Raw genomic sequence first — 13089 nt, forward strand, 5'->3', positions numbered from 1 at the left:
AATGTGCAATTATGCTTCTTCTAACAATCCACGAAGCTTCATTGACAAATCCCATGTTTTTAGTAATTTTGATTTATTTCTTCAGATTTTCCAAATATATCATCAAAATTAGCAAAATATCCCTGAAATTTGCCCATTTCTACATGGTGAAACATCATTCCTTATAGAAATTCCAAACCATGATTATACTGTGCCAACACTCTTGTTTGAATAGAGAGAATAACAAGAATAATCTTAGAGGTGTCAAGAATAATTGACTCCCACCTCAAAGAGTCTCTTATATATTAAAAGATATGTACAATTACAAGAATGCCACATATAGGGCTGAAAGAGAAAAAAGAAGAATAAGAAGTATAAGTAATGTACAACAAAGACTATACTAATAAGATACATCAAGTTATAGAGTCTCCACACCCCCCCCTCAAACCATGGCAGTCCACCTCGATGTGCTTGGTCCTTGTTGAAATATTTTAGTTATTTGTGTTAGGGTCTGTTTGGCTAGTTAAAGCATTTTTATTTCTATTTTTTTATTTCCGTTATGTCTGTTATTGTACTCACTTATAGTAGGGGCACAAGGGTCTTTTCCCTTCTTATTTCTGCCGCCCTATATAATATAATAAAAGCTGGCACCGCCAGTACCGTTCTATTGCCAATATCTTCTCTTTTCTTCTCTCTTCTCTCTTCTTCTTCTCTTCTCTTCTCTTCCTCTTATTTCTGACTGGCCACACTGTCAAGATGGTATCAGAGCGGGAATACTGATTGAGAGAACAGATCGAATAAGCAGTCCTCTCCTCTGTGGACAGTGTCCCCGTTCCTAAGAATGTGGCAGAAGCTTTATCTAAACTTGAATGGACAGATGCAATGCAGGAAGAAATTGATGCATTACACAAAAATGGCACTTGGGAGTTGGTGGACCTTCCTAAAGGGAAGGTACCAGTGGGTTGCAAATGGGTGTTCACAGTGAAACACAAGGCTGATGGAATTGTTGAAAGGTACAAGGCTAAACTGGTAGCAAGAGGTTTTACACAGGTATATGGAGTGGACTATGTAGAGACTTTTGCTCCAATAGCCAAGATGAACTCTATCAAGATCCTTCTTTCATTGGCAGCAAATCTTGACCGAGAACTTCACCAATTGGACATCAAAAATTCTTTCTTGAATGGTAACTTGGAAGAGGAAGTGTACATGACCCAACCTCCAAGTTTCTGTGCCAAAGGCAATGAACAAAAGGTGTGCATGTTAAAAAAATCTTTATATGGGTTGAAACAATCACCTTGGGCTTGGTTTAATAAGTTCCATTTAGCAGTTCAACAGATGGGGTTCAAACAATGCCAGTCAGATCACACTCTATTTGTGAAAAGAGGTGAAGGGAAAATTGCAGCTCTTATTGTGTATGTGGATGACACAGTGATCACAGGAGATTGGGAGGCTGAAATACGGAGACTAAAAAAATTCTTAGCCGTTCAATTTGAGGTGAAAGATCTAGGCCGCTTACGTTATTTCCTTGGAATTGTAGTTGCCCACTCTCACAAGGGCATCTTTATTTCCCAACAAAAATATGTACTAGATCTACTAGAAGGTACAGGCAAGTTGGGGGTAAAACCAATTGAATCTAATCATCATCTGGGAAACAGTCAGGGGGAGTTTTTGAAAGATGTGAAGAAGTTCCAAAGACTCGTAGGGAGACTCTTGTATTTGTCTATGACCAGGCCTGATATTGCTTATGCAGTGGGTGTCCTTAGTCAGTTCATGCACAACCCTAGGACAACTCACTTTGAAGCTATAAAGAGGATCCTTAGATACCTCAAGAAGTTTCCTAGAGCTGGTCTGTTGTTCTAGAAACATGGTCACTTAAAGGTGGAAGTATATACTGATGTTGATTAGGTAGGAGCAGTCGATGACCGAAAGTCTACCAATGGGTATTGTGCCTTTGTAGGAGGAAACCTGGTCACATGGAGAAGTAAAAAACAAAGTGTGGTGGCTAGATCTAGTGCTGAGCCAGAATATAGAGTGATGTCTCATGGGGTTGCTGAAATCATGTGGATAAGAAATTTGTTAGGTGAATTGGGTTTTGTAGTGAGCAATTCTATGTCACTCTACTGTGACAATAAAGCTACCATCAATATTGTTGCTAATCCAGTCCTGCATGATAGGACAAAACACATTGAAGTGGACAAGCATTTTATTAGAGAGAAACTTGTAATTGGAGAAGTATGCACTCCATATGTCAGCTCAAAAGAACAACTTGCAGATATCTTCACCAAAGGTCTTCATCATGTGTGGCACAACGATTTGTGTGACAAGTTGGGCATGATTGACATCTATGCTCCAACTTGAGGGGGAGTGTTGAAATATTTTAGTTATTTGTGTTAAGGTCTGTTTGGCTAGTTAAAGTGTTTTTTATTTCTATTTATTTATTTTTGTTATGTCTGTTATTGTACTCACTTACAGCAGGGGCACAAGGGTCTTTTCCCTTCTTATTTCTATCGCCCTATATAATATAATAAAAGTTGGCGCCGCCAGTACTGTTCTATTGCCAATATCTTCTCTCTTCTTCTCTCTTCTCTCTTCTTCTTCTCTTCTCTTCTCTTCCTCTTATTTCTGGCCTGCCACACTGTCAAGAGTCCTCTCATTGAAGGCAGGGTTAGATGCAATCTTGATAGCACTCGTATTGTCTGCATAGAGAGGAATAGGAGTAGGAAGCTGAATGCCAAGATCCATAGAGAGATTGTAACCAAACAACCTCACTGTAAACCGAAGACATGGCCCAATACTCTGCTTCAGTGGAAGACTTGGAGACTGTTTGTTGTTTCTTACACTTCCAAGAGATGAGTGAATCACCCATAAAAACACACCACCCAAAAGTGGACCTACGAGTGTCTGGACAACCAGCCCAATTCGCATCAGCATATGCTCTCAACTGAATAGGAGAGGAGGAGAAGAACAGTCCCTAGCAAGCTATGCTTCTAACATATTGAATCATGCGATGAACAGCAGTCATATGAGGCTAACAAGGAGCAAAAACAAATTGACTAACAACCTAAGCAGCATGAGAAATATTAGGCCGAGTCATAGTGAGATAAATGAGGGACCCCACAAGCTAGCGATATAAGGTAGCATCAGGAAGTAATGAACCTTCAGATTTAGATAGCTTATGATTTAGCTCCATAGGTGTATCAACATGCTTTTTATCATTAAGACCAGCAAGTTTAACAAGGTTAGAGGCATACTTCTGCTGACAAACAAAAATACCCTCAATCACTACGATGTACTTCCAGTCCTAGGAAATATGTGAGAGGGCCCAAGTCCTTCGTGTGAAAGGAATTATGGAGTAATAGTTTCAATTCACAAATGCCTTCAGCATCATTCCCAGTCAACAACATGTCATCAACATATAGTAGGAGAATGGTAATACCCTGAGGCCGTCGCCTAACAAATAAAGAATAATCAGAAGAACTCTGGCTATATCCAACAACAACTACAACATCGTGAAAGCGTTCAAACCATGCCTGCGGAGCTTGTTTTAGACCATATAGAGACTTTTTTAGGTGACATACTAAAGAAGGATCACTGCAGTATCCAGGAGGAGGCTTCATGTAGACCGTCTCCTTCAACTAACCATGAAGAAAGCCATTCTTCACATCAAGCTGGCATATGGTCTAAGACTGAGCAGCAGACACTGCTAAAAGAACACGGATTGTGGTGATCTTTGCAACGGGAGCAAAGGTTTCTTCATAGTCAATACCATACTCTAAATTATATCCTTGGCAAACTAAACATGCCTTGTATCGATCAAGAGATCCATCGGACTTCAGCTTAATGTTGTAAACCCAACGACTCCCAACAATGGATGCATCTGGAGGAGCGGACACAAGATCCCAAGTGTCATTCTCATGTAAAGCATGAATCTCTGCATCCATGGCTTCCTTCCAATAAGGGCTACTATTAGCTTCCTGGTAGGAGCGAGGAACATCGTTGGAGGATAGGACAACAGACAAAGATCTATGGTTTAAAGGAAAACTATAGCGGTCAGGAGGTCTAGGTATGAAGAATGTCTGAAGTAGAGGTATCACTTACAAGAGCAATGGTAGGATGATGATCTGAACTGGGAGGAAGGAGAGTCGCAGGCGTAGGGGCTGGAGCACGTAACCACTTGCGAGAGAAAACGAGAAAGTCCTTCTAAGCAAAAGGAGGTGGAGCATCCTATGAATCAAAGTTTGACAAAATAGAAACAGACGGTGCAGGCAGTCTAGCAATTCTAGCAAAAAATGAAATGTGCTCAAGGAAAACAACACTACATGATATACGAATAAGACAAATAAAGGGATCATAACAAATAAATCCTTTGTGGTCAGAACAGTAACCCACAAAGGCACACATGACAGATTGTGCAGACAATTTAGAACGTTCACGAGAGGGAAGATGAACAAAGTACACACATCCAAAAACATGAAGCATAGATAAATCTAGAGAACGACCAAATAACTTCTGAAAGGGAGACATATTACCAAGAACTGAGGAAGGAATATAGTTGATCAAAAAGATAGCTATACTGGCTGCCTCTACCCAAAAGGAAGGTGGAGTACTCCTATAATAATGTCCTCACAGCACTAAGGATATGTCCATTCTTGCACTTGGCCACACCATTCTGCTGAGGAGTATCTGGACAACTTCGTTGCACTTGTATTCCATGATCCTTCAAATAGAATAAAAAATCTCCATTAGTGTATTCTCCCCCTGAATCCGAACGGAGAATACACACTTGTGATTGAAATTGAACCCGCACCATAGCATGAAACAACTTAAATGTTGGGAAAACCTCAGACTTGTGGCAAAGAAAGTATATCCATGTGTACCTGGTACAATCATCAATGAACAACACAAAATATTTGTATCTAAGCTGAGAAGAGACAAAAGCAGTCCAAACATCACTATGTATAAGCTCGAAGGGAGAGGTAGCATGCTTAGATATGTGAGGAAATGGTAAGGTACAACTCTTACTTAAGCAACAAGAAACACAAGATGTATCAAAGGTGTGCAAGGAATGAACTTTATTCTCAATAAGGCCTGAATCAAACAAAAATTTTAATTTTTCAGAATGTATATGACCCAAACATTTATGCCATAAGTCCCAAACATTATTTCTATGACTCAGAAGGAACTAAAAGTGGAGGAACTGAAATAAACTGATGATGTTGATATTTGAGGCTTCTCAAACTCCAATGCAAACAGATGGCCCAACCTGCACCCCTTCCCTCTCACCTTCCCAGTGTTCTGGTCCTAAATCAAACATCCATCCTGAGAGAAATAGCATAAAACTCACCAGGTAAGCCAATAGCAAAAGTTACCAGTTTTCGAATGTTTTCCTCAACCATAGATGCTAGAGAATCACCTTTAACAAAAGAATCACCACCAGTAGTAGATTCTTACTCCCATGTGCTACAACAGAAGTGTCAATTCCATAGGTTGATCCTTCCAGCCTTATAGGAATAATATCTTCTCTATTGGAGGCCCTTTCAATAAGAAAACAACAGTCCAGGCACAAGGATATCAGAGACAACCAAATTCAACAATCAATAACTCAAGATGACAATCCAAAAAAGGCAAGTTTTAAGACTATCAAGTCTAAAACCCTTCAAATATGAATCTAAAGTCTGAATCAAATAAATGGAAAGCAAGAAAACCGTAGGACGACACCAGATCTAAGGTTATAGGTTAATCGAGTCAACCGATTGAGAGAAAATGGTGATTTACCAACACATCAGGCGTCTTTTCAAGAATAAGGTATCTTGTGCTTGATCGAAACAATCCCTAGAAATCTCCAAACCAGAAACTGAGTGTAGAATTAAGAAGAGCTTGAGAAAACCCTTCAATCTAGAGAGAAAAACTCAAATCGTAGGCTGATGTAGAAGGCCAGAAGTCCAAAAAATGAAACTATACAGTGTTACAACCCCAAGAAGAAGATCAGAAGTCCTTCGAAAACTTCACCAAATCAGATGTTGTCTGTAGGTAGAATAGATCAAGTCTAGGCGGCACCAAATCTGAAGTCCAAAGTTGTTGCAGTCCAAAAAAGGAAACTGTACAGTGTTGCCACCCCAAGAAGAAGATCAGAACTCCTTCGAAAACTTCACCAAATCAGATGTTGTTTGTAAGAAGAGTAGATCAAGTCTAGGCGACACCAGATCTGAAGTTTGGCCTCGAACCAATGTCTCACAAGAGAGATCTAACGAAATCTCTCCTATTGGTTGCACAAAGAAGACTGAATAGAAAAGGGTTGAACAAAACAACCCTAATATGACAGGATTACTGCTTCTAATGAGTTTCACGAGGGAGAGAAAAAAGATCAGAGAGCAGCCCGCTCTGATACCATATCAACACTCTTGTCTGAATAGAGAGAAGAATAAGAATAATCTTAGAGGTGTCAAGAATAATTGACTCCCACCTCGAAGAGTCTCTTATATATTAAAAGATATGTACAATTACAAAAATGCCCATATAAGGCTGAAAGAGAAAAGAAGAATAAGAAGTATAAGTAATGTACAACAAGGACTATCTAATAAGATACACCAAGTTATAGAGTCTCCACATACTGTTACATATAACAAAATTGCAAATCATGATTTTTATTAGAAATAAGTTATTCAGTATTTATTACAGCAATTTTCTCATGCCACAATTTCTATAGGTTGAAATTCCAAACACCTAGCGACACCTTAATACTGGGCATCTGTGCCATGTGCCAAAGTAACAACGCTAAGATTCTAGGAACAAAAAAATATACTGAAGAAAATAAAGAGAGGAAGATAATTTTGTTAAAACTCACCTGGGACCGGCAAGGTTCATGACAGGTTGCATTACCAAGCTAGTTAAGAGATCCCTGATAAAGCATCGGACAAGAGGACATTGAGCCTCTGTTGGACTTAATACAACAGCCAACACTCCTCCCATAAGCCGTTGAAGAACCTAAAATGGAACAATATTTATATATATTCAAGTATCCAAATTTTAAAGTAAAGCAGAAAATAGAAACCGAAAGGAATCCACCAGAACACTCCACTCAAACGGTCAAACCTTATACTCGCACTCTGGAGATATCAGAGCCGGGTGAAGCTCCTTGGAAGCCATAAGATGGTGTCTCAATTTTTCTTCCCTTTCTTCACAAGAAAGTGTTCCCATAACATCCATACCAATAGCAGATTGGTTTCTTCTATAAAGGTCCAAGTGGTTTCCTATCAAGTCAACCATATCCCTGAATCATTGGAAAGTCACTTAGTTCTAATGGAACAAGAATTCATGCATCCAACAAACCCAAAAAAGCTTCCTTGATAACTTACAAATAAAAGTAATGCAAAAGCACCTTGTTAACAGGTCGACAAGGTTGATTTCTCTCGCCCTTGCTGATATTTCACCAATGACCTCAGTGATTATTAGGCGTATTTGCTCAGGACCCTCTCTGTCAGGAGTGACTGAAGAGTACCACAAATCTATAATGAATTCCTGCAATATCTTATCAACAAACTCATCAACAGCAGCTTCCACCAGAGGAGAGGCAATTTTCCTCTTCTGTTTTGATGACGGAGGGGGTGGAAGAGTTGAAGGACAAGGATCATCAACAAATAAATACTTCTTCCGCAGGTGAGATAAATATGTCTGCCTATGAGTGGATCGAACCCTCCGGTGGAAGTCCACTTTGCTAATTAGAATACGCAACGAAGAAACCAAGAGAATTGATATGGGAATATTTGTCCACATCGATTTACTTGTATCTGCAACAAGCACCCAAACACATGAAAATGTTTCATCCGTAACTTCCCAAATTATTTGAAAACACATAAAAACTCCTGCTTCGTAAAACAGCTCTTCGTACTTTGCATGGGTTATTGGTCTCTTGGTCAAAAATGACCTATCTGCAAATTGTATTCCAATAAAGTCACAACTTAATTTTTCTCAATCCCAATTATAATTTCATTTCGTTTGAGTCCTAAACACAAGAAAATGCAGATCATTGAGTTGACAAGAATCACAACTCGTACATCTTCAATAAGACGGTTTAAAAGATGGTGAGGCACAACAGTCTTACAAGTTATAAACCTTGTATGAAGCTTAGGCCTCAAGTATAATCAATAAAAAAAATGCATATTAAAACGTCTTGAGGCTTAGGCCTCAAAGGCTTCAAGACCATGGTCTCTTTTATTTTATTTCTTTTTATTTCTTTTATTTTATATATATATATAGATATATATATATATATATATATTTCTAATGTCTCATTTCTACCTTTTACATTTTAAACCTTGATTTCTTGAAGGAAAGGGCACTTTGTTATAGTTACTTAAAGTATAAATCTCAAAAACTAGCCGAAATTTTCTGAGATAGAAGTTCAGGAAAAACCCAGTTATCCTTGTCATTTGACAAATTCCCAGATGTCCCTTTCTATGACTTCTTGTTTCTGCCTCACAGCACATCTCCCCCATGTATTGAGAACATCTCCTGATGATAATACCACTATGATATCATCATTGGGAGATGTTCCCAATAGACAGTGGGGATATGCTGTGAAGCGTTGTGGGGCGGAGATGTGATCTCGGAATATTCATTTTAAGTTTTTAACAGACCACCTTCTGCAGTATCAGGGTATTAGAACCACTACTTGTTTGAACCAGCCAAGTAGGATCTAAACAAAACTCTCAACACCGAAGTTTGAAGGTTGGTATTGAAGGGGATTCTTCATTTGTTGATTCTGGGTTTGCGTTTCAACGTCAGCTGCCATGCTCCTTTCATCCAAGACTGACGCTACAAGCACTTGGAAACTTATCGCCTTGTCATCTGAGGTATTTTGGTCAACCAAATTCACCTTTGGTGATGGTTTCACACCAAAACCGTGAAGAAGCACTATAAGACCTAATCCTGCAAACCGAGCCCCATTCAAGCAACCTACCGCAACTGTAGAACAGCAACGCTCTTAATAGGGAAAAGGCAAAAAGGGTAATTTATATGGGACCAACCAGATCGGCCAGAAACAAAAGTGGGCAAGGCAACCTATTCACTCTTAATAGGTATGAGTCCCACGTAGTCCATGCGTACGAAACACTACAGTATTAACTCTTAATAGTTTACCTAGCCCACTGTTGCTAACCATCCGGACTCGTGACAAGCCCCTGCCTGTTTTTACGTCACTGGCGTGATTGATTCCACAACCTACTACACAGCCATCATCACGTTGAGTTGATCTGTGAGTTACATAAACAACGCACAAATGAGAGAAACAAAACTTGTTAGCTCTCCTGTTATCTCTGGACAACGTGAGGAAAAGCCAGAAAATTCAAGTCACAAAATAATGAGAGATTTAGCACAAGAGATTATCTCCTCTTCAAAATTATTTAATTACTCATAAATTAATAATGGATATGGCATTAAACAAAAGGAAATGGCGAACAGGATACATGATGAATTGATGATGATGATATGCTGTTCACTCTGAAGAGCAAGGGCTTTAAATAGATAATAATAAATGCAAAAACTAAATTTTACAAAATTAAAATAAACGACTTCACATCTGCCTCCACAGAACGCTTGACATGCAACATGAATTGAGAATATATCTCTTACTTGTCACTGGGAGATGTTCTAAATACGCAGTTGGGATGTGCTATGAGTTATTTTTGGGGCGTATTCTGTGGGAGTAGATGTGACTTCAAAATAAATACTCAAAATATTAAAATTAAAAAATACTTTAAATTTAAATCACCTCAAACATGAAACATCTTTATGATGTTGAAATTCAGGAAACTCGTTCCAAAATGCTAGTAGAATTCCAATCAATGGCATCTCACCGGGAAAACAATGACAGCAGCCAAATTGATCCAACGTAGCAACATTTAAACCTTAATCGTGGCTGGTAGTAGTTATTGCACATTTGCACACCAACTCCCGAGTCAAATTGGTTCCAACAAAATTCTAAAATAAAAAAAGAAGAGCTCGAGTAACAACTTACTCGACAAGAAGCACGATACAGAGAAGATGATTAACGCCCAGAACGCGGTCCTATGCTTAGCTTCCTCGATCAGATCTTGCAATGTCTGCATCATGTTCATGGTTTCAAAACCCTAGATTCTGCTTTCTCCAATCTCTCCTTCAAACAAAAGAGAATGGAAGTCAGGAGAAGAAAGAAGTTGCGCCAATTCAAGATTTCTTTAACCTCTGTTTCAAACTTCAACCGATGAAGTCTTTCTTATTAAGCAAAAAGAAAAACTGATATTCATTATTTTTTTCTCTTTGTTTCCTAAGCGAGAAAATGTACCTTTGTCGCTCTCTGTCACAGGTTGGGAAGCCGCTGTTCTCGTGAATTCTTCACAGTCGTTCTTCTGCGGGTTGAAAATACGTGGGAGGCAAACGATGAACCTCGTCACAGAAAATACGTGAGAAGCCGCTGTTATTGTCATTCTGTTTTTCTATTTTATTGCTTATTCATACGTGGCACGCCCCCATTACTCTTGGGATGAATTCGTTATGCTCCCAGCATCCCAGCATCCCAACATCCGAGGGGATTTCAGTCAAAATTCTAATGAACCGTTTGTCGAGCAAGGTAGATTTTGCTTTTTATCAAATCAGCCCCCACAACATCCCACATCACATCTCCGCTGTATATTGAGAATATCTTCCAACATTATCATTAGAAGAGGTTCCTAATATATGACTGGATGTGCTATGGGAAATTGTGGGGGGCTGATTTAATCTTAATAAGTTTGTACTTAAGCTGATTTTTTTTTTTTTTTTTTTGGGGGGGGGGGGGGGGGGGGGATAGCGTGAAATCAAAACAACTAATTCAGAATACAAGAAATTGAAACTTCATTGCAATGCCCATAATTAGCTAACCAATCAGTAGGCATTGCCTTCCTTGTAAGTATATCATTACTCCACCTTTCCTTTAACTCTCTCAACCAGGGCTTCACACTCTTCAATGATCTGTTGCACTCTCCAAAGGGCGAGGAATCTTCTTCAATAAACTATCGATGATTAATTTGGAATCTCCCTCAATAATGATTCATCTGCTAGAAAAATTGAGAGCCACATTATGGGCTTCCCATGCCACCCAAGTTTTCACAACATTAACTGTACTAAACCCAATTTTACTAACTTTGAGGTCCAAGATGTGATCCACAAGCAATAATGCATTTACCATTAATGCAAGAGGCATCAAAATTTATTTTGATTTTATCCAACTCAAGACTTAACCATCTGACAGGCATCGTTTCCCTTTGCTTGAGAGAAAGACTATTAGAATCAGCAATATTCAGAATTTCTAAAAAATTTTGACGAGCTCTTTTAATGATTATCGGAGGGGGCATCCCTTTATTATTAAGGACCTTATCATTTTGATTTTTTCAAATCTGCCATAACAGCAGAGTGATTTTTTTCTTTTCTATAAGGGTCAAGGGGAACCCTTCTTCCACTAGTCGAAAGGTTATTCCACCAATCAGTAATTAATCCCACATTGTTACTAGACAGATTCAGAGCTTCTCGCGTAGAAAGCCACACTCGCTTTGAAAAGGAGCAATTTAGGAAGATATGGTCACAATCTTCCTCTTCCCCACAAAAGGAGTAAGCCCCATCAACCTCTCAACCTGTGTTCAAGAAGTCAACCTCTTGCGTAGCAAGCCACACTTGCTATAATGAGCAGTCAACCTCTCAACCTGTGTTCAAAAAGTGAAGGAAACTTAGTCATAATCTTAGAAAATGGAACAAGATAGAATTTGGAATCATAAAGGATCAATTAGAAAGTCTTAAGTCAGAGCTTTGCCAGGAACAGGCAAAAGGAGGATCAAATTATAACCACCAGAGGGTGAAGGAAATTGAAGAAAGATATGATTCTAAAAAGAGAGGAGATGCTTTGGGCTCAAAAATCCAAAGTTAATTGGATCGTCTATGGAGATAGGAATACTAGATTTTTCCACAATGTCATCTTCAGAAGGAGAGCAAAAAAATAAAATTTTAAAACTGAAGGATGAAGATGGCTAGTGGATGGAGGGTCAGGAGAACATCAAACAAATATTGGTAAATCATTTTAAAAATCTCTTTACTTCAAGTAATCCTATGGATCTAGATTCAACCTGTAATCACCAGTGAGGATAACTGCCTATTAGAGAAGGAAGTCACCCCTAAGGAAATTAAGGAAGCTCTCTTCCAAATGGCCCCTAGGAAGACCCCAAGGCCTGATGGATTTCCTAATTTTTTCTTCCAGAAATACTTGGGAACAGTGCGAGAGGATGTGGTAAAACAGGTCTGCAACATTTTCCAAAATAGGGATTTGGACCAAGACCTAAACACCACGTTCATTACTCCAACCCCAAAGGTTAAAAACCTTGAATCAATTGAGTTTAGGCCTATAAGTCTCTACAATACTATGTATAAAATCACAGCAAAGATCCTTGCAAATAGGCTGAAACAAATTCTAGAGTCAATAATCATTGAAAACCAGAGTGTTTTATCCTTGGAAGAGCTATCACAGATAACATCCTCCTTTCCCATGAGGTAATGCATTATATTAAAAACACAAAAACTTCTTCAGGGTTTATGGCCTTAAAGCTTGATATGAGTAAGGCCTATGATAGGGTTGAGTGGACTTTCCTTCAAAGAACCTTAGAGACTATGGGCTTTGGCAATACTTGGATCAGTTGGGTAATGAAATGTATCTCTTCAGGGACCTACCAGATTTTGATCAATGTCTCTCCTTCACCAAAAATCTACCCCCAAAGGGGTTTAAGACAAGGAGACCCCCTTTTCCCCTATTTATTCTTATTATGCTCTAACATCCTGTCAACTAAACTAAATAATTTAGTGAGTAGGGAAATTATTTCTAGAATCAAAACCTGCAGACAAGCCCCTATCCTCTCTCACTTGTTCTTTGCTGACGACAATTACATCTTTTCTAGAGCAAATCTGGAAGAAGGAAGAGCTATCCTTAATACTATATCCTTATATGAGAGAGCCTCCGGTCAATTAGTGAATTACAACAAGTCTTAGGTTTTCTTTAGCTCAAACTTCCACCCAAGACTCCAAAGAGTAATGACAAGACTCTTAAAGGTCAAG

The 13089-nt window shown here is 38.8% G+C and overlaps 1 protein-coding gene across 6 annotated transcripts in view; it reads right to left on the reverse strand.

Moving 5' to 3' along the window:
- Positions 1-10458, reverse strand: part of LOC148849210 (uncharacterized) — a 115263-nt gene extending 104805 nt beyond the window's left edge. For 5 of the 6 annotated variants that reach the window (XM_088948379.1, XM_088948378.1, XM_088948376.1 and 2 more), the window contains exons 1-7: positions 10301-10379; positions 9995-10132; positions 9749-9895; positions 9118-9230; positions 7358-7766; positions 7072-7249; positions 6824-6963 (exon numbers count right to left, since the gene is read on the reverse strand). In XM_088948379.1, coding sequence (XP_088804505.1) covers positions 6824-6963; positions 7072-7249; positions 7358-7766; positions 9118-9230; positions 9749-9828 — 920 coding nt within the window. In that variant the 5' untranslated portion in view covers positions 9829-9895; positions 9995-10132; positions 10301-10379. Of the gene's footprint in view, positions 1-6823; positions 6964-7071; positions 7250-7357; positions 7767-9117; positions 9231-9748; positions 9896-9994; positions 10133-10300 lie in introns of all 6 variants that reach the window. The other variant, XM_088948377.1, reaches the window with a different exon arrangement.
- Between the last annotated feature and the right edge of the window lie 2631 nt (positions 10459-13089).

Source organism: Nelumbo lutea, chromosome 6, assembly GCF_056320005.1.
Source record: "Nelumbo lutea isolate HS-2025 chromosome 6, American lotus-T2T, whole genome shotgun sequence".
NCBI lineage: Eukaryota > Viridiplantae > Streptophyta > Magnoliopsida > Proteales > Nelumbonaceae > Nelumbo > Nelumbo lutea.